The sequence below is a fragment of the Desmodus rotundus genome, chromosome 2, assembly GCF_022682495.2.
Source record: "Desmodus rotundus isolate HL8 chromosome 2, HLdesRot8A.1, whole genome shotgun sequence".
In the NCBI taxonomy this organism is placed as follows: domain Eukaryota; kingdom Metazoa; phylum Chordata; class Mammalia; order Chiroptera; family Phyllostomidae; genus Desmodus; species Desmodus rotundus.
The window spans coordinates 98,511,620-98,534,693 of NC_071388.1; the positions used below are offsets into that span (position 1 = coordinate 98,511,620).

The 23,074-nt window shown below is 35.4% G+C and overlaps 1 protein-coding gene across 4 annotated transcripts in view; it reads left to right on the forward strand.

Moving 5' to 3' along the window:
* Window positions 1-23,074, forward strand: part of STXBP5L (syntaxin binding protein 5L) — a 352,782-nt gene that overhangs the window by 245,147 nt on the left and 84,561 nt on the right. For 3 of the 4 annotated variants that reach the window (XM_045185997.3, XM_045185998.3, XM_045186000.3), the window contains one exon: window positions 1,486-1,557. The exons of the other annotated variant lie outside the window; for it this stretch is intronic. In XM_045185997.3, the coding sequence (XP_045041932.2) occupies window positions 1,486-1,557 (72 nt within the window). The remainder of the gene's footprint in view (window positions 1-1,485; window positions 1,558-23,074) is intronic. 4 annotated transcript variants of the gene reach the window in all.

Sequence of the window (23,074 nt, forward strand, 5' to 3'; positions counted from 1 at the left end):
TGAGTAATTAGGATTTAAACAGAAATACTTCCTACATAATGTCAAACTTATCCAAATCATACAAGATATGCCAAATCATCCAAATTTTTACTAAAATTTCAATATATATTTATGTAGTTGACTTTGTACACATTGTCAAACTTTTGTATATTTTCAGTCCACTGACATCATTCAGTTAAAAAGTTAGGTAAAAAATTAGGTTGAAAGGTTCATACATGGAAATATATTTATAGTATTATGTCAGTGGATGGAAAATATACAGTTTTAAAAAGTTTTTAGACAGTTTTTAATTGAATTTATTGGAGTGATGCTGGTTAACAAGATAGTTCTTTTAAAATTTTTTAATCAATTGAATATTGAAGACTTTACTAAATATACTCATGCAAGAATATTTTAAAATAAAAACAGTGAATGATGGTAGGTGTTCTAAATAGCACGTGTGCCAAATTTAACATCTGAATGTGATACTAAAGTTTCACTTTTCTAATGAAAAAAGTACTTGATATACTGAAATCTTTTTGTTTGTTTTTCTTTTGGAAACTTCAGCCCTTTTCAAAATGCTAGTTTTGACCCTTTGCAGGAGCACAGAAGTTCTCTTTCAAAACCTGGATTTTTTGGTTTTTTATTTGTTAGGAATCTCAACTTTTAGTGATATTTTTGGAGCGCTGGAAATTTCAAATTTTATAGGTTCTACTTCGACCACTACTCGCTTTTGAAAGGAGGACAAAATAAGAGAAATTGCACATGAGTGTATCATAAGATTCCCTTGTGACTTGGAAAAAGAAGGTTGATTTTTGAAAGTTCATGGAGTCTAGAATATGAAGATGCTAGGAGATAGCAGGCACTGTTTGCATACTCAAAGCACCAATTCAATCAGAAAACCTTTGTATTCTCTGACAGTATCTAAGTTACTGCTGCATATACACAGTAGGGTAACAGGTAATACAACTGTTATTTAATTTCATCTTGGTAAGCCTTAACATTTATGATTAGAGCTTAGAATTTTGGTGGTTTTTAAATTAGGAAAAACTGTAATGAAGTCATAAATTTTGTATTTAGTGTAAAAATGAGTACTCACTTTGTTATAAAAATAAAATATTACAGACTAAACTCCCTAAGCTTTCTTTTTAATACTGCAAATTAAAGACAACAATTTTGATATTTGTGAGGTAACATACATATTATTTGCAAGACAAATAAGTTTACTACATGAAAGAACATGAGAAATATGCCATCCATTTTTACAACATATTTGATTAAATAAAATTACTACAGCATTCTCATCATTCATCTACCACATTTTACTTTCTAATTGATTTATCTTTTTTTAATATCTTCTCTCTAATTTGATTACCTAAACTTGCTGCAATTTCTTCATCTTGGCTGTTCTAGATTCTGGTATGATATCACTTCCTTTCACTTTAGACTCTTTCTCTCTCTTTCCCCTGCCTGCTGCTGGTGCTGGTGTTCTGGCATGTTCCAAAGACAACTTTTGCATGCGTGGCCTGTCTAACTTTTATCCTGATTTAACGAAACGGATCCGTACCTCCTATCAGAGTAAGTTCTATCAAGATTAGGCAAATAGCACTTTTAAGTCATAATGCTTGAGTTAAATCCATACATCTGGACTCAGTAATGTGTTTTTAAAACACATTCAGCATGCATGCAAATTTTTGTTTTATTATTGAAGTGCAGCTTGATAACTTTAATTAAAATTATAAAAATATTTTAAAGTTATTGTCATAGATCCATTTACTCATATCCATTGTTTCAGTGTTTATTTCAAACCATGCAGACCACATCCTATTGGTCCGAAGTTGCTGTCTTTAGTTTTGAGGAAGCAGAACCATGGTGTCCTTATAAATAAAATCCGGATATACCAGTATTAACAACAATTGAATGATTTCTTATTTTGGAAACCTTGTGCCTTTGGCCATTTTATAAAATTGTTCTAACCATAGCCACAATATTTCCTTTTAATAAGTAATGGGATTTCTTAGAGATAACTATATATTCCTAATTTCTGATGGTTTTTATTAAAATAAAATACCCAGTTGGGGAATTAAGGTCACAAATAAAAGAGTCAATACTATCATTATTTACCATGCTAGCAAATGCAAATCTGAAGATGGTGGAGTGAGCAATTCCAAAAATTGATACAGAAAGAGGGGGGAATGAGGGTATAATTAGAAGTGCAAATGACACTAGTGATATTTTAGGTGAATATTTATTGATGTGAGAAGATATTTATGATAAGTAGATCAATGTTATATTTAAAAGCATGTGTCTTAAGAACATATACAAGAGGGTTCATATTTGTCTAAAATACACATACACATGTATGTTGTTTGTACAGTATCTAAAATTTCTTCAGACCTCACCTCATCAGCTTGTAGATCCTAATGAAATCACATCACTTATAAAAACCTAAAACTTTGTTTCTCTGCCTAAAGTCTGTCTCTGTGAAATCCCTAACTTTTTTCTGGGAGTACCCAGAGGATGACTTATTTTTTGTTCAAAAGTATTCTCTAGTTGTCTAGTCTAGCAGAGCACCCCCTTTTGGAGTGCTTCCCACTGCCTCTGCCCCTGGTGTCTTGTGACCAGAACACTGATATCTCTGTTGTCTCTGCTGCTTTCCGTTATGCCACTTCCTTTATTTAGATGCCTCCAGCATATAGGCTTGTACACAGTAGTATCTGAACCATTTACTTGGTACTTAGCCTACATTTGTTTACACTCACTTGTATGCATAGTCTCTACCTTTCCAAATACATGACAAGAACCCAAAGAACATATCTAAAATTTTTATATTCTCTATCCCCAGCACAAGTATGAGCTCAGTAAGATAGTAGTGGGATAGAGAATAACAAAAGACAATTTTTACTCACCTGTAGAGTCAGGGGATTTCTCAAATTTGACAAATTAGAGCAGAAATAGCTTCTATAACTACTGGGGTCACTGGAATTTTGCAAAAGAAATCATACTTTTTCTAAACAAAGTTCTAAAGTGTCAAGACAGATGTAAAATCAAATCCTTACAAGGCCATAAAGAGATCTTCCATGTCTCCACTAGTAGGCTCCATAGAGGCTCAGAAAAGCTTGAGGTTTAAAAACAGATTTCTTAAAAGTTTTCTCTTGATAATCCACATCATATATTTTAATAAGAGACTGATTCTTTAATGCCTTGAATGTATATCCTGAAATTTGCTTTAAAAAAATAAATTTAATGACAATTTAGCTTTAACTCTTAGATAATATAACCTAGTTACATTTCTACAGTTTTGTTTTATTATAATAGAGTCTGTACAGCCTTTTCATGAATTGTTTTTTAGCTTTCAGAAAAACATGTCTTCATTGACCCTCTTTGGGGGAAATTTAACCCAATTTCATTGAGTGTCTATTGTGTTCTGGGATTGTGCTTGGCAGTTTGATTGGATGTTATATTATTTAATGGTCATTATAGCCCTTCAAGGAAGATAGATATTTATTAGTAGGTTCCTTTACAGATGAGAAAATTGAAATTAAAAAAGATGAAATTAGTTTCTCATAGTCACACAGAATAAGTAGGACCAAACTTAGAGCTGTCTGATGCAAAAGTGATTTAATATGCTTTTCATTGTATTATCCTCTGTCTTCAGGTGTCTCTTCAAGTTTCAGACATATTGTAAGCCAAGTTCATTATTCTGTAATCAGAAACTACTTCTTCTTAGTTTTTGCCCATGTTTGATGAAATCATATATTCAAAAATGAAACAATTTAAAATTATTTTTCACAATTGAAGAGATTGGACAAGTTCTCAAAAATCCATTTTTACATTTTATTATATCAGTTTGGCTCTCAAAGTAATATCATATTCTATTTAGAACCTTATACTTTTCATTTTAAGAAGCATCTCAATTGCAATCTTTCTTGGGCTTTTTCACTGGTCATCTTGTAACACAGATTAGGCCTCAAGGAGTTGACTTCCCTAAACCTCTAAATTCTGATCCGCAAATCTTTACGTCATAGAATAATAAAACTTTGTAGTTCCAAGGAAACCTCTGTATTTTCCAGGTTCTGATTTGTAGAAGCATTGAAATGCTCCACCCTGAGATTGATCCAGCAGGTATGGTAGGATGCTGCTTTGTGCATCCACTGGAATGTGCAAGCAGGGCTCTTCCACTAGAGAGATTGTGAAACTAGCAAAATGTTCTAGTACCCACATGCAGGTGGGTCTGCCCTACCCTGAGAAGGTGTAGAACTAGCAAAGTGCTATGGTGCATGCACACAGGGCTGCCCAAACAAGAAAAAGTATAAGACTAGAGGAGTGCTTCTATGAGTGAATGCAGAGCTACCCCACTTGGAGTGGGTACAGAACACTGATTGGGCACTACTGCATGAGCACATAGGACTTTCCTGCCTGGAGAAAGTGTAGAACTTGCAAAATGTTGTGGTACATGTTACTTAAACCAAGCATGCGTAACAAGTATTTAAAGCAGTAGGTCATGCTGCACACATACTAGACAACACAACCCAAATCAGAAGTGCAAGAAAACATGCACACATTAGGCTGCCCTACCCAGACTCCTTTCTGGCCATGGGAGTTACTACACACCCATGTACACCAGACTGCTCCATCAGGAAGCCACTCTTTCTGTCCAGGTGGCACACCAGTCATTGCACACACCCTCCCTGACTACTAACATCATCTGGCACACAGTCTATGCAGAAACCACTTTTTCAAGATTGGTAGAGACAGCCATTTCATCTAACTCAAAGGAATAAACAAAGCCAAACAAAATGGGAAGGAAGAAGAATATGACCCAAGTGAAGGAATGAGAAAAAATTCTGGAGAAAAACCCTAGTGAAACAGAGATAACTAATTTGCTTGATAAAGAAGTCAAAGAAATGGTCATAAGGATGCTCAACCAAATAGAGAATAGAATAGAGGGACTCAGAGAGAACTTTACAAGGTAGTTAGAAAATCTAATAAAGAACCAATTAGAAAGGAATAATACACTATCTGAAATGAAAAAATATTAGAAGGAATCAACATCATATTAGTTAATACAGAAGAATGGATTAGGAACCTAGAAGAGAGAATAGTGGAAAGCACTTAGCCAGAACATCAAAATGAAAATATAATTTTAAAAGCAGTACAGTCATCAGTTTTGGAGAGATATCAAGCACTGTAACATTTGTATAATAGAAATTTCAGAATAAGAGTAAAAAAGGGGGAGAGGGAGTATATTTGAAGGTATAATGGGTGAAACTTTGCTAATCTGGGGAAATAAACAGACACCCAGGCCCATGAAGCACAGAGAGTTCCAAACTAGATGAACCTACAATAATACACAAATAATAAAGAGAAAAGAATCCAAACAAAGCACTGAAGAAAACAAGCAGATCAAAAGGGAAAAGATCAACATATCTGGTCAAAATGGTGGAGTATGTAAATGCTGTGCCTGCCTCCTCCCATGATGACATTAAAATCACAACTAAATTATAAAACAAGAACCATTGAGAACCACCTGAAAAGTATCTCAACAGAGTCCTATAACTAAGGGTATAAAGAAGAAGCTAAAATGAGACTGATAGAAGGGGATGTATATGAGAAACTGGCAGGTCTCACACTCACAGTGAGATGATTAAAAATCAGAAGGGATATTTCAGCTTTGGAGGTTTCCTGTGAGGAGTGAGGGATCCTGCCCCACCCCTAAATCCCCAGCCTAGGACACCAATGCTAGGAAGAGGAGTCCCCATAACATCTGGCTGTGAAAACCAGTGTGGATTGCATCTGGGGGAGAAGGAAGGCTGCCAGAATCCTCTTGATCTAGAGGAAAAGGTGTTCCGATTTAAGGGCCTGAACATGGACTCACTGTCTCACAAAATCACTCACACTGGGCTCCAGTGCAGGGGCATGAGCTTGACAAGAGCCATGGATAAATGGGAAAGAACTGAATTTACTTGCTTCAGGGTGAGGGCTGAGGAGCAAGGGTCAGGACAGCTCTCTCCAGGAACAGAAGCACTAGCAGGTGCAATTGCTCCTTTGTTGAGCCCTCCCCTACCCAGCCAGTAGACTCAAGTAGGTGCCAAATATGAGCTCTCAATTAACATTGCTAATACTGTTCACTGCATCCTGGCAATGCCCTGAGACACTGCCCCACCAAACTTGTGTGCCTGGCCTTACTGCTTCCAGTGGCTTTTCTACACTAATGGCCTGCCTTGGGTCACTCTGTGGACTTTCCAGAAATCTATCAAAGATCCACAAAATCCCAACAGGCAACATCTGTCCATAGCATGATCTGCACCTATTGATAAATAGTCCCAAGCCTGACTCAGCAGTGACCAGTCTCAACTGGCATTGTAACTCCCATCAGGGGGCCCCAAGCTTGGCAGAAGTAGCAACTAAGCTCAGCACATTGTGGTAACAATCAAAGGGTCTCAAACTCAGCACTAGTGATGGCCGGACTAGTTCACGGCATAACCTTTCCCAAGCACCCCCAAGTCAAGCACTATCAACAGCCAACTGCAGATCACTTTGTAGTGCCCACCTGGCAACCCCAAGCTAGGCACAAATGGCATATTACCTTGATCTGCAGTATAATCACTCCCCAAAAGCTCCAGAACCAGCACACCTGGGGGCCAGCTTCAGAACACACAGGAGTCCCACACAACCACCTACACAAACATCACAACTGAAAGGTGGACTTGACTGTCACCAGAGCCCCAGTAAAGTGACTCCTGCTTTGCTTTGTGGGGGTCAGCCACTGCATTATGGCTTATCTGCTGTAGCCATGGCCAAATCTCACTGAGAGTTAGCCTGAGGGCCAATCCCAGCTACTAACATGCCAACAGCAATCAAGACTCAACTATAAGAGGAAGACACACACAGTCCAAACAAATGACATTCCTGGAGCACCTGGCTCAGGTAAACAGAGAGACTGCACCACTAGGCCTCACGGTACTTCTACATAAGTCCACTCTGCCAAGACTGGGAGATTTAGCATATCTTTGTACTACATAGAAATGAACACAGGGAGTCAACCAAAATGAGGAGACAAAAGAAATACGTCCCAAATGAAAGAACAGGACAAAACTCCAGAAAAAGATCTAAATGAAATAGAAACAAGCAATCTACCAGATGTAAAGTTAAAAGAAAAAATTGGGTGTAAGTATTCTCAGTGAACTTAGGGGAAGAATAGATGAACTCTCTGAGAACCTCATTAGATAGTTATAAACTATAAAAAAGAATCAGTCAGAAATGAAGAATATATTAGAGGGAAATAATATCCAATTAAATGAAACAGAGGATGAAATAAGCAATCTGGAAGTCAAGATAGTAGAGAACACCCAATCAGAATTCAAAAAAGCAAAGGAATTAAAAAAATGAGGATGGTTTAAGGTACCTCTAGGACAATATCAAGCATACCAACATTCCCATCACAGTGATACCAGAAGACACAGCAAGAGATTGAAAATTTATTAGAAACAAAACAAACAAGCAAAATATAACCAGAAACATTGAAATAAGAACAAACAGTAACCAGAGGGGAGGAGGGAGAAGGATAATGGGGGAAAGTGGGGGAAGGTCCATCAAGGAACATGTATAAAGGACACACTGACAAAGCCAAAGGGGGTAGGTTCCAGGGTGGGAGATGGGGATGGGTAGGGCAGGAGCCATGGTGGGGTAAAAATGGAGACAACTGTACTTGAACAACAATAAAAAAAGAAAGAAAGAAAATTTATTAGAAGAAATAACAGGTAAAAACTTCCCTAACCTGGCAAGAGAAATAAATGCAAGTCCAGGAAGTGCAAAGAGATCCAAACAACATGAACCCATAGAAGCCCAAACCAAGACACATCAGAATTAAAATACCAAAAGTCAGCCCTGACTGGTAAGGTTCAGGTGATTGGGTATTATCCTGCAAACCAAATGATTGCCAGCTCAATTCCTGCTAAGGGCACATGCCTAGGTTGTAGGCCAGGTCCCTAGTTGGGGGGCATGTGAGAGACAACCAATTGATGTTTTTCTCCATCTCTTTCTCCCTCCCTTCCCCTCTCTCAAGTATATAGATAGATAAATTAATTAATTTTTAAAATGCCAAAGGTTAAAGACAAAGAGAAAATTTTTTAAGTAGTTTAAAAAAAAAAAAGCACTGAGTTACATACAGGGCTTTCCCATTAGGCTGTCAGATGATTTTTCAAAAGAAACTTTGCAGACCAGAAAAGAGTGGCAAGAAATATTCAAAATAGTGAAAAGCAAACACCTACAACCAAGACTGCTCTATCCAGCAAGGCTATAATTTAGAATTGAAAGAGAGGTAAAGATTTCCCCAGATAAGAAAAACTTAAAAGTATTTATCACCATTAAAGCAGTTTTACAAGAAATGTTAAAGTAATTTTTAAGGAGAAAAAAAGATTAAAAATATGACTGAGAAAATAGGACAGGAAAATATTTTCACTAACAAAGGCAAACAGTTTAAGCAGTGTATTAACCAACTATAAAGCTCTAATAAAAAGACTAAAAGCAAAAGTAGGTAGATCATGTGTAATAACAATAAATTAAGGGGATACACACAAATGTAGAAAAATAACAAAAACATAAGGTGGAGGGGTAACTAAAAGTTGTAGTGATTTTAGAATGCTTCAGAACTTGACTGTCAACTTAAAATAGACTGCTATTAATGTATCTTGGTACATATGAAGCACACACTAACCACAAACTGAAAAATCCATGATATATTAAAGAAATAAAGAGAAAGGGATCCAAACATGACTGTATAGAAAATCATCAACATAAAGTAGAAGAGAGTATGAGAATAAGAAACAGAATAATTTCAAAACAATGAGAAATCAATCACACTCCAATACATGTACAACTGTCAATAATTACTTTAAATATAAATGGACCAAATACTCCCATCATAGGACATAGGATGGCTGAATGGATAAGAAATGAAGACTCATACATATGCTGCCTATAAGAGACCCACTTCTTATTCAAAGACACACAAAGATGAGTAAAGGGATGTAAAAAGATATTTCATGCCCAAAGGCAATTGGGGAAAAGGCTGGGTTAGCAAAACTTATGTCAGAGAAAATAGATTTTAAAACAGTTGCTGTAATAAGAGCCAAGAAGGGCATTTCATAATGCTACAGGATCAATCCAACAAGAGGACATAACTCTCATAAACATATACACATCCAAAATAGGATTACCTAAATATATAAGGCAAATATTGATCGACATAAAGGGAGAGATTAATAGTAATACAGTAATAATGGGGACTTAAACACCCCATTGACATCAATAGATAGATCAGACAGAAATCAACAGAGAAACAATAATCTTAAATGACACATTAAACCAGAAGAACTTAATTGATATTTTTAGAACACTTCATCCCACAGCAGCACAATATACATTATTTCAAGTGTCCATGGAATATTTTCCAGAACAGAGAGTGTTAGGCCCCAAAACAAGAACAAGAAAAAAAAAATCAAGATACTTCAAGACAAATGAAAATGTAGACACAATGACCCCCAAAACTATTGGACACAGACAAAGCAATTCTAAGAGAGAAATTTATAGCAATACAGACCTACATCAAGAAACCAGAAAAATCTTAAATAATCAATGTAACCTTATACCTACAGGAACTTGAAGAAGGAGAACAGACAAAGCATAAAGTGGGTAGAAGGAAGGAAATAACAAAGATCAGAGCAAAAGTAGACAATGCAATCTAAAAAAAAAAAAAGAATAGGTAAGTGAAACCAAGAGTTGGTTCTTTGAAAAAAATAAAATCGATAAAACTTTATAGAGACTCATCAAGAAGAAAGAGAGGGCTAAAATTTCAAAAAATAAAGAGGAGAAGTGACAAAGAATACCGCAGAAATACAAAGCATTATAACAAAATACTATAAACAACTATATACCAAAAAATTGGATGACCTGGAAGAAATAGATACATTCCTAGGAACATACAATGTCCCAAGGCTGAATCAGGAAAAAAATAGAAGTCTGAATAGAGCTAATGTACTAACAAAATATAATCAGTAATAAAAAAAACTACCATCAACAACAACAAAAACCCTGGAGAAAATGGCTTCACAGTTGAATTTTACAAAACATTCAAACAACAATTACTACCTATCCTTCTGAAACTATTCCAAAAATTGAAGAGAAGGGAAGGCTTCCAAACTCATTTTATGAAGCCAGCATTACACTGATACCAAAAAAAAAACACACTAAAAACAAATTATAGGCCAATATCCTTGATGAACACAGATGCAAAAATCCTCAACAAAATATTAGTAGACAGAATTCAGCAATACATTAAAAAGATTATCCACCATGATCAAGTGAAATTTATTACCAGGATTCAAGGCTGGTTGAATATTCATAAATTAATGGATGTGATAAACCACACAAAGAAAATGAAGACTAAAACTCACATGATTATATCAACATATACAGAAAAAGCATTTGCAAATTCCAACATCTGTTTATGATAAAAATTCTCAGCAAGGTGAGGATGGAGGGAACATGACACAAGATTATAAAGGCTGTATATGACAACCTCATACAAAATGGTGAAAAGCAGAAAGCTTTTTCTTTGAGATCATGAACAAGACAAGATGTCCACTTTTGCAACTTTTATTTAACATAATATTGAAAATCCTAGCCACAACAATCATACAGGAAAATAAAAATTGGAAAGAGAGAAGTAAAACTGTGTTTTTTGACAAATGACATGATACTGTATGTAAAGAGAACCCTAATTTTCACCAAAAACTATTAGAATAAATGAATGCAGTAAAGTAGGAAGATACAAAATTAGTATTCAGAAAATGATTGCATTTTTATACATCAAAAATGAACAGAATGAGAAATTATGAAAACAATCTTCATCAGAAGAATAAAACACCAAGAAATAAAAACTTTGATTAATATATAAATTGATGAAAGGAAATGATGAAGATACAAATAAATAAAAAGCTATATAAGGCTCATATATAGGAAGGATTGACTTGGTTAAAATTCTCATACTACCCAAGTAATCTCCAGATTCAATGCAATCTCTATTAAAATGCCAGTGGCATTTTTTTGTTGTTTTTAAAATAGACTTTATTTGGTAGAGTAGTTTGAGGTCCACAGCAAAACTGAGGAAGAATATATTGAGATTTCCCATATACCCCACACCCTCACACATACAAAGCTTCCCCCCTTGTCAGCATCTCCTACCGGAGTGATATATTAGTTACAACTGATGAACCTTCAAGGGCACATCATTTTCACCCAAAGTCCGTAATTCACATTAGGGTTCACTCTTGGTGTTGCACATTCTATGGGTTTGGACAACTGTATAATGACATGTATCTGTGATTACAGTATCATACAGAGTAGTTTCAGTGCCATAAACATCCTGTGTTTTTCACATTTTTATTCCTTCTTCCCTCTTAATCCCTGGAAACCACTGATATTTTAACTGTCTCCATAGTTTTCCTTTTTCCCGAATGTCATCCAGTTGGGATCATACAGTATGTAGCCATTTCAGATTAGCTTCTTCACTTAGAAATATGCATTTATCCTTCCTCATGGCTTGATAAATAAACAGTGGCATTTTTTAAAAAAAACTAGGATAAGTAATTCAAAAATTTATATAGAACCACAAAAGACTCAAAATATCCAAAGCAGTCTTAAGAAACAAAAACAAAGTGGAGGTATCACTCTACCTGATATCAAACTATACTAAAGGCTATAGTAATCAAAACAGCACAGTACTGGCATAAAAACTGACTCATAGATCAGTAGGACAGAATAGAAAGCCCAGATAAACCCATGTCTACATGGTCAATTAATCTACCACAAAGAGTACAAGAACATACAATGGATAAAGAAAGTCTCTTCTATAAGTGGTGCTGGGAAATATGGATAGAACATGAAAAACAATGAAACTGGATCACTTTCTTACACCATATACAAGAATAAACTAAAAATGGATTAAAAACTTAGAAAACTACATTGAAGAAAGGAAATAATGAAGATATAAATAAATAAAAGGTTATACCAGGCTTATGTATAGGAAGGATTAACTTAGTTAAAATTTCCATACTACTGAGGTTATCTACAGATTTGATGCAATCTCTATCAAAATACCAATGGCATTTTTACAAAACTAGGACAAATAATTCAAAAATTTATGTAACACTTGAAACCATAAAACCCCTAGAAGAAAACATAGGCAGTAAACTCTTTGACACACTTAGTAATATTTGGGGGGTGGAGAAGATATGTCTCCTCAGGTGAGGGAAACAAAGTATAAAAGAAACAGTTGGGACTACATCAGTCTGAAAATTGAAAACATTCTGCACAGAGAAGGAAACCATCAACAAAACTAAAAGACAGCCTACTGAATGACAGAAGATATTCACCAATGATATGTCCATTAAAGGGCTAGTATCTAAAACATATTTAAAAACTCATACAACTTAACACTATGGAAAATAATATGGAGTTTTCTTAAAAATTAAAAATAGAACTATCATATAACCCAGCCATTCCACTTTTGGGTATAGATAGTATATAATGGCATGGAAGTAAATAAAATTGCATAGGTGGGGAGAGGAGGAAAGATGGGGTAAGAAGGACATTATGGATAGAGACATTAGGAATTTCAACAAATAAATTACAGAGGATTTGCAAAGAGGACTTGCCATTCTAGAGAAGAGAAAAAAATGAGAAAAAGCCAAAATAAAGACAATTGTTTCAGAACGTAGTCAGCTACATCAAATACTACAGATAGGATAAGTAAATAAACTCAGAGAAGTGACTAGTGGGTCTTGCCCTGTGAAGGTTATTAGTGATCCTTTGGAAAAATATTGGGATAGAAGTCAAAATTTTATTACACTGATTAGAGGCAAATGAAGAAAGAACACAAATTGTAACTCTTTGAGAATGTTAGATTATAAAGGGATACACAAAATAGGTCAGTACCTGGATTGGAATAAATTAAGAGGAGCAATGTTTTTTAATTTTAGATAAGGACCATCTTTTAAAGTTAATGGGCTCCTTTATGACCCATAGGAAAAAGAGATATTAGTGACAGGAGACAGAGGGGATAACTGAACGAGCAAAAAGCCTTAGGAAGATAGAGAGAATGGTAATCAGCACATACAAAGATTGATATTTAATAGGAGGTTTTCTCTATTGTAATAGGCAGGTACAGAGAAGAAACTGAGAAAGCTAAAGAATGAGAAGGATAAATTGAAAATGAATTATTTGGTTTCAAAATAAAACAAGTGATTTTTATATCACTGATTTTCAGCTTTGTATTTCAGTGGGGTTTTTTAAATTGGTTTTACAATGTAAATTTTTTTATTCTAAAACTTTGCATTGAAAAGCAACTACATCCAAGTATAATTAGCAGGTAAAATATAAGGTTCTTTCTTTGAGTTAAAGGGTGGTGGGAAAATGGAGACAACTGTATTCGAACATTAGTAAAAAAATAATAAAAAATGAACTTAAAAAGTAAGGGAGATAGTACTTAGCAATATGTCTGAGTTTTCTAGAGTTTGATTAGTAAGTCAAACAAATAAAACAGACTTATTTAACTGAGTGGCTCTCAACCAGGGATGACTTTTTTCCTAAGGGACATTTGGCAATGTCAGGACATTGTTTGTTGTCACAGTTGGGTGAAGGGGAGCTCCACTGGCATCTAGTGTGCAGAAGGCACAGAGGCTGCTACACAGCCTATGTTATACCACATATAACAAAAATCAGGCCAAAGTGTCAATCAAATTGGAAAATATTGAGATCAGAACATTTTATATGGTAAATGGTAGTTTGGTAAGAAATATGCCTTATAGACTATTTATATGCATGGAGACATACTCACTGGGTGTTATTCTCCAAATGAATATTGATATTTTAACATTCACAATTAAGATAAATTATACATATATAACCTTAGATTTTTTCAAAGTTGGTATAATTCACTCTACCCAATAAGATTTTGTCTTCTGACATTTAATTGTTTATTTACCATAAATTTTCTATATCTGTTCTGAACCAGGATTTATTATATATTTTCTAATGAATCACTATACAAATCTTCCAAGTTTAATAGTCAACTTGCTTTACTTTATTTACTTTATTTATATATTTATAACTTTCTCCACATAATCTTGGGGAAATTTCATCATTTATTAGGAAAATCACAATTATTTAACTTGCACTCTGATTATTTTAATGGATACCTATTAGTGTCAGTAATGGATTAAACCATTTAACTGGTTTCTATTTCTTAAGTCCTCATGTCTTCAATCCAGCTTTCACAGTAATTCCAAAATAAAAAAGTGACTGAGGGGCTTTCTGTTTCCAGATAGAATGTTGAAAGACAGGAAAGTTCTTCACCCCCATGAAAATGACAGTAATGGCAACAATAATAATACTGTGATAATAATAATGATAAAATTAAAATAATAATCTTCTTTGGGGCTACTGAAGAGTGCTGGATTCAAAGAACCATTGATTAGCTGAATTACAGAGAGAGAAAAGTGAGCCATACATAGATGAGCAGAAAGCTGCAGCAGATTTGATACCTGGGCAAGTGACTAATCTAGGCACAAGTAGGGAAGGAGTGGGCCTTCCATAAGTAGTCAGACTGCCAAGAACAGGAAAATCAGTGAGGTTTAATGGAAATCTGAAATAGGTCTAAACACAAAAATACATATACAACTTGGCAATTCTCCCACCTAACCCCCACCAATTCCATGAATTTTTCCAAGAAGGTGATGGTGTAAGTGAGACTGGAAAGCAGAAGGAACTAATGCAGTGTCAAAGTGCTTGTATTTGGGGATTACTATAAAATTTGTCCCAAAGTAAACTAAAATATCCAAAACTGCATTCTAAACATCTCCCTACACAAAAACTAAGATTAAAAATAAGCCCCTTGGCAAAGGGAGTGTGGATATTAGAGTGTTGGACTGAAGAGCAAAGAGAGACTTTCTTAATCTAGTTATAAAGTGAAACAATCTAATTAAAGCCACAGTCCAGCCCTACCTCAGTTCGGTACTTTGTAGAATCTGAATACGTGGTTAGCACTTCTTTTGAACTGACAAAAGAAATGAGGGGAAAAAAAGTAGATATATATATCTATAAGAAATTGAAAAACATGCAAAAAAGCAGAAAATTGGGGGCAGGGTGAGTCAATCTAAGGTGACCTATAGATGACCCAAATTCAAATTAGCAGAGAAGAACTTCTAAATACTTATTATAGGAATTCACAATAAACAATGGATTAAAATGAATGAATTTCAGGAGAGAAAATGAAACTGTAAAAAGGAACCAAATACAAATTCTATAAAAGAAAAATAAAATATCTGAAATGAAAGTCCCTAGTATTGCTTTAACAGTATATTGGACTGCCATGGAAAGTATCATTGAACTTGAATACAGGTCAACAAAAATGATCTAAATGAAAGGAGAGAGATTAAAAAAAAAAAATCCCACAAGTTAAAAGCTAAATGATTGTCAGTAACTTGTGGCTGAATTTTTTTCTGAATTTGGTGAAAAATCAAAACTCTAAGATCCAAGCAATTCAGAAAACACTAAACTAGAAAAATACAAAAGAATCATACTTACAACTTCATAGTAAAACTAAAATTAACATGAAAGAAAACCTTAAAAGTAGTTAATATATACATACATACACACAGTAGCATATCAATGAGTAATGAATGATTTCTTATCAGAAATAATTGAAGACAGTAGACAACAGAATCACATCTTTTAAGTAGTAGAGAAAAATAACTGTAGATTTGATATTTTATATATAGCAAAAATATTTTAAAACAAAGGTCAATAAACATCATCAGCAGACCTACACTACAAAAAGTGGTAAAGGAGGTTTTTAAGGCTGAAAAAAAGTAACACTACACATATATGTGTGTGTGCATGTATGTATACATATACATATATATACTGAGTGAAGGGCACTAAAAATGAATATGTAGATAAATATAAAAGATTATGTTTTCTTAAAATCTTTCAAAGTTAATTTCAACAAAACAAGCAAATAAAATATAAGCAGAGGTGTTAAAGAACAAACTGACAGTAACCACAGGGGAGGCGGTGGGGGGGTAATAGAGGAAAGAAGGGAAAGGGTCATCAAGGAAGATGTATAAAGGACCACTGGACAAAGCCAAAGCAGGGGTAGGATTGAGGGTGGGAGGTCAGGGTGGGTGGGTGGGTGGTTAGACTGGTGGTGGGGAAATGGAGACTACTGTACTTGAACAACAATAAAAAAAGTTAATTTACTCTTTAAATTAAAAACTAACAGTGTAACCAGAGACACTGAAATAAAGAACAAACTGACAGGAACCAGAGGGGTGGGGGGACAGGGATAATGTGGGAAAATAGAGGAAGGTCCATCAAGGAACATGTATAAAGGACACATTGACAAAGCCAAAGGGGGTAGGTTCAAGGATGGGAGGTGGGGATGGATGGGGCAGGGGGCCGTGTTGGGATAAAAATGGAGACAACTGTATTTGAACAACAATGAAAAAAACTTAACAATGTATTTGGGGTTTATAAAGAAGAAAAATATATGACAAGAATAACAGGAATGGGGGGGAGGTAAACAGGATTATACTGGTGTAAATTTCTTTCATCATAAGAAATGATACAATAATAATTAAAGGTAGATTGTGATGAATTGTAGATGCATATTATAATCCCTAGAATAATTACTTAAAAAAGAAAGAGCTGTAGTTAAGTAGCCAAAGAATACTAGAAAATAATTGAATTTTCTCAAAAGAGAGAAAAGAGGAACAGTGAAAAAAGAACAGAGGGAACAAACTGAAAACAAATAGGAAGACAATAGACATAAACCTAACTCCATCAATGATTATATTAAATGCAAATGAAACGAACAAAAAAATGGCAGAGATTGTGAGACAGAGTGAAAACAAAACAAGTAAAAGTAACTATGTGCTATTTATAAAAGATGCACTTTAATTATAAAAACACACAAATAAATTGAAAATTAAAAAAGGGAAAAAGAATTCCATTAAAACACTAATCCCAAGAAAGCTGATGTGGCTGTATAATGAGATGAAGTTGATTTCAAGACAATGGGGCAGAACAGTTGTATAAAGTTATAAAAATATAGGTTTATCTGGAAGGTACAAAAATTCTGTACTGTGTAGACCTAATAAGAAATGTTGAAAATATATAAAGCAAAAATTGTCAAAACTAAAAAGAAATCAACCAACCTACAATCTTAGGTAGGGAGTCATCATTTTTGTTCAGTAACTGATAGAATAGACATGGGATATTTACAAATACTGATATTTTATAATGAATTGTATATTTTATAATTAATTATAAGGGGCTGATTCCAAGCAAAATATGTTCTCTGATCACAAAATAAATTAAAACTATGTCTTAATATTCACAAACATATTTGGCAGTTAAGAATAGGTCATGCTTAAAAAAGAAATCATAAGGAAAATACTAAAATATTTTTAATTGAGTGAAAGTATAAATAATAAATATCAAAATTTATGATATGTTGCTAAAGTAGTGCTTAAAGGAAAATTTAGAACATCAGATGCTTATGTTACAAAAATAGAAAGATCTCAAATTAATACATCTAAACTTCTTTGTTAAGACACTAAAAGAAGAAGAATATAACCAAAGTAAACAGCAAAAAGGAAATATGGATGAAAAATCAGTGAAATAGAAGGCAAACATTACAGTAGACCAATAAAACCACAAAATATTCTTCCAAAAGTTTACAAAGGTATACCATATATCCTAGGTATGTAGTAGTCTATCCTATCTAGCAAGACAGGTCAAGAAATAAGAAAAAAACATAACCAATACCAGGAATGAAAAGGGGAGCATCGGAGAACCAAGATGGCGGCATAGGTAGACACACTGCGCCTCCTCACACAACCAGAACTCACAGAAAATCCAACAGCAAGGAAGTCCGATACCAAGGAAATAAAGGATAAACATTCATCCCGACACGTAGGAGGGGCGGAGATGGACACCAGGGCAGAGAGGACTCACGTGGCCATGGCGGGACTGAGACTGGCGGAGTGTGGGATGAACGGGGCAGGCAGTCTGACCACTAGCAGACCCTGCGACCCCACATTCGCGCCGATAAACAGAGAGGGCTGGACTCAGAGTGGTGGAGAAAGGGGCAAGCAGAGCAGCGGGTAGCACCCTGCGGCCCCACATTTGCGCACAGATAAACCAGACAAACGGCGGGGATCGAAGCAGACCACGCAACCCAGGGCTCCAGCGCCAGGAAATAAAGCCTCAGACCTCCCATTGAAAACGCCCTTGGGGGTTGGGGCAGCAGCAGGAGAGGCTCCCAGCCTCACAGGAGAGGTTGGTGGAGAGACCCACAGGGGCCTAGGGCTTGCACAAGCCCACCCACTTGGGAACCAGCACCAGAGGGGCCCAGTTTGATTGTGGGTAGCAGAGTGAAAGATTGAGGTCTGGTCGAGAGTGGAACGGGCGCCATTGCTCCCTCTCGGCCCCTCCCCCATGTACAGTGTCACAGCACAGCGACCAGCTTTACCCCGCCCAGGTGAACACCTAAGGCTCCGCCCCTTTAAAGTAACAGACGCGCCAAGACAAAAAAAAAAAAAAAAAAAAAAAATGGCCCAAATGACAGAACACTTCAAAGCTCCAGAAAAAATACAACTAAGCAACGAAGAGATAGCCAACCTATCAGATGCACAGTTCAAAACACTAGTAATCAGGAAGCTCACAGAATTGGTTGAATTTGGTCAAAAACTAGATGAAAAAACGAAGGCTATGCTAAGAAAGACAAAGGAGAATGTACAGGGAACCAATAGTGATGGGAAAGGAAACTGGAACTCAAATCAGCGGTGTGGACCAGAAGGAAGAAAGAAACATCCAAGCAGAAAAGAATGAAGAAACAAGAACTTGGAAAAATGAGGAGAGGCTTAGGAACCTCCAGGACATCTTGAAACGTTCCAACATCCGAATTATAGGGGTGCCAGAAGGAGAAGAGGAAGAACAAAAAATTGAAAACTTATTGGAACAAATAATGAAGGAGAACTTCCCCAGTCTGGCAAAGGAAATAGACTTCCAGAAGTCCAGGAAGCTCAGAGAGTCCCAAAGAAGCTGGACCCAAGGAGGAACACACCAAGGCACATCATAATTACATTACCTAAGATTAAACAGGAGAGAATCTTAGAAGCATCAAGAGAAAAGAACATAGTTACCTACAAAGGGGTTCCCATATGACTGTCAGCTGATTTCTCCAAAGAGACCTTACAGGCAAGAAGGGGCTGGCAAGAAGTATTCCAAGTCATGAAAGGCAAGGACCTACATCCAAGATTACTCTATCCAGCAAAGCTATCATTTAGAATGGAAGGGCAGATAAAGTGCTTCTCAGATAAGGTCAAGTTCAAGGAGTTCATCATCACCAAGCCCTTATTCTATGAAATGTTAAAGGGACTTACCTAAGAAAAAGAAGATCAAAAATATGAACAGTAAAAATGACAGCAAACTCACAGTTATTAACGACCACACCTAAAACAAAAACAAGAGCAAACTAGGCAAACAACTAGAATGGGAACAGAACCATAGAGATGGAGATCATATGGAGGGTTGTCAGTAGGGGAGTGGGAGGGGGAGAGGGGGGGAAAGGTACAGAGAATAAGTAGCATAGATGATAGGTGGAAAATAGACAGGGGCAGGGTAAGAATAGTGTAGGAAATGTAGAAGCCGAAGAACTTATAAGTATGATCCATGGACATGAACTATAGGGGGGGAATGTGGGAGGGAGGAGGTGGGCAGGATAGAGTGGAGTGAGGGGGGTGGGAAATGGGACAACTGTAATACCATAATCAATATATATATTTTTTAAAATGTTTAAAAAAAAAGAAAAGGGGAGCATCACTATGGATTCTACAGACATTAAAAAAATAAAGTAAGTTTATGAAAAACTGTATGCCTATAAATTGACAATATAGATAAATCGAGATTTCTTAAAAGAAAAAATTACAAAAACTGACATTAAGCACACTGGAAAATGTAAATAGCCTTCTATCTTTTAAAAATTTTTTCAATTTAAAATTAAATACCCAGAGAAAAGAAAATTGCAGGACTCAAATGCCTTTGCTGATTACTTCCATCAGACATTTAAGGAAGAAATAAACAGGGGAAAGAAGGGGAAGGGACAAGCAAAGGAATACGAATAGAGGACTCAATGGGTATGGACAATGTTGTGGGGATTGACTGTGGGTATGGGTAGGATGAGGTAGGAGTGAGCAATGGGGAAAAAGGCGGGACAACTGTAACTTATTGAACAACAATAAGTTTAAAAAAAAGAAATAACATTAATCTTATACAAACAATTTCCATGAATTAGAAACAAGATAAAATTCTTCCTAACTGGTTATCTGAGGCCAGCACAATGCTGAAAAACAAAACTTGTCAAAGATTTTAACATAAAAGTACAGGCTAGTCTCAATCATGAACATAGATGTAAAATTCATAAATAGAATATTAGCAAATGGAAGACAGACATACATAAGAATAATAACCAAGGTGGATTTATCGAGGAATATGAATTTAATATTTGAATATCAATCAGTGCAAAATGTCTATTAACATAATAAAGGAGAAAATAATATGATCATCTCAATACAGTCATGTACTACATAACCACATTTTGGTCAATGACCACATATTCAAAGTAGTATACCGTATATCTTAGGTATGTACTAGTCTATGCTATCTAGATTTGTATAAGTACACTCTATTATGTTCACATGACAAAAGTGCCTAATGACACATTTCTCATATCCTTATAACTAAGTGATATATGACTACATACAAAAAATTTATCATAATTTGACATGTATTTATGATTTAAAAATCCTGAGAAAACCAGGAATAGAATAATACTTCCTCAACTGAATAAAGTCCATCAGTGAAAAACCTACAAATAACATCATACTTGATTGTGAAATTCTGACTGTTTCTCTACTAAAATTGGTAGCAAGAAAATTATATCCAGCCTCATCAACTTTGGTACTGTACTTAATAAACTAGTAAGGGCAAAAAGGAAAATTAAATATAATGTGCCTAAAGTTTAGATAGAAAATATTAAAGCTCTTTTTATTTGCCAATGATATTATGGTATATGTAGGAAATTCAAAGTAATCTACAAAAAAATTAGAAAAACAATATGTGAACTTAGCAACATTGAAGAATACTAGTTAGTATTAAAAAATCAATCATATTTTTATGTAGTAGCAACAAAACAATTAAGAACTATAACCAAGTAGACTTCCAGATGGCAACCTGACAGCACTATGGAAACATTCTCCAGAGAAAAGTCATAACAGGTGAAAGCTATTCTTATTTTTTAAATTAAATTTATTGAATGTTGGAGGTGGGGGTGGGTAGGGCAGGGGAGAGTAATAGGGGCAAATGGGGACAATTAATTGAACAACAATAAAAAAATTTTTTTAAATAAAGTTGGTTATAAAGGGCGACATTCATGCAATGTGTAACTCTGAGAGTCTAAACATAAAAAATTATTGAGGTGAGTCTGGTTAGTAAGATTATATGTTTCAAGTATGCATTTCTATGATACATGATCTGTATATTGCATTGTGTGTCCACCACCCAAAATCAAATGATCTTTCATTACCATTTATTTGGCCCCTTTTACCCTCTACTAGCTCCAACCCCCTTCCCTCTGGTAAGTACCATACTGGTGTCTGTGTCTATGAGTTTCAGTTTTTTTTTTTTTTAAAAAAGATCACTTAAGTTCTCTGAAAAGTGTTCCTAAGAGGGTAAAGAAAATGAAGAAACATTTATTTTTTAAAGTCCACTGAAACTTGGTAAAAAGTAGAGAGTCTATGGCACTAAGCCACAATTTGCTCTATACTTCTCCTGCCTTCAGGTTGCCAGCATTTCTCATTCCCTTCAACTAAGTTGAAAAGGCCAAATTCCTAGAGAGTGTGGCCAAGAGGTTAAAGGCTCCCTTCTCCTGCCAATCCCCCACTCATAGGACAGAAGGTCTACTCCTGGCATGGCAAACCAAAAATAGATTCCCTGATTGCTCCCACCCTTGCTTGCTCAGAGGGCAGAGGTTTCATGCCAGAAAAGTCCAGCTGAGACCAGAGGTTTCCACCCCTGCTAGATATCCTGTCTTGTTCCTAGCCCCTCCTTCCATCATCCTGCCCTCCCACTCCCTCCAGTCACTCTCAGTCCACTCCATGTTCCCATGCCTGTGATTCTATTTCTTTCATTAGTTTATTTTATTCATTAGATTTCTCTTATAGGTGAGATCATATGGTATTTGTCTTTCACTGCCTGGTTATTTCACTTAGCATAATACTGTCCAGTTCCATACATGCTGTGATGAAAGGTAGGAGTTCCTCCTTTCTTTCTGCTACATAGTATTCCATTGTGCAAATGTACCACAGTTTTTAATCCACTCATTTACTGATGGGTGCTTACACTGTTTCTACCACTTGGCTATTATAAATAGCACCTCTATAAACATAAGGGTCCATAAGTTATTTAATTTGAATTTCAAAAGGGCAGATGATCTGAATAGACATTTTCTCCTAAGAAGACATACCAATAGCTGACAGGTACATGAAAAGATGCTCAATATCACTAATCATCAGTGAAATACAAATAAAAACCACAATGAGAAACCACCTCACATCTGTTAAAATGGCTATTATCAAAAAGATACAACATAACAAATGGTGTTGAGGATGTAAAGAAAGGGGAACTCTTGTGCACTGTTGATATAAATGTAGATTGGTTCAGACACTATAGAAAACAGAATGGAGGTTCCTCAAAAAATTAAAAATAGAACGACCACATGATTCAGCAATGCACTTTTGGGTATCTATTGAAAAAAACAACACTAACTCAAAAAGATATATGCATGCCTATTCACTCTCCTTTCTTATAATAGTTTTAATCTCTTTACACCCTTATGAATACTAGTTCATTTGCTGTTGATAGTGGATTGCAAGTGGGAGTTATTTTTGCAGGTGTAGGTTTGTTTCCT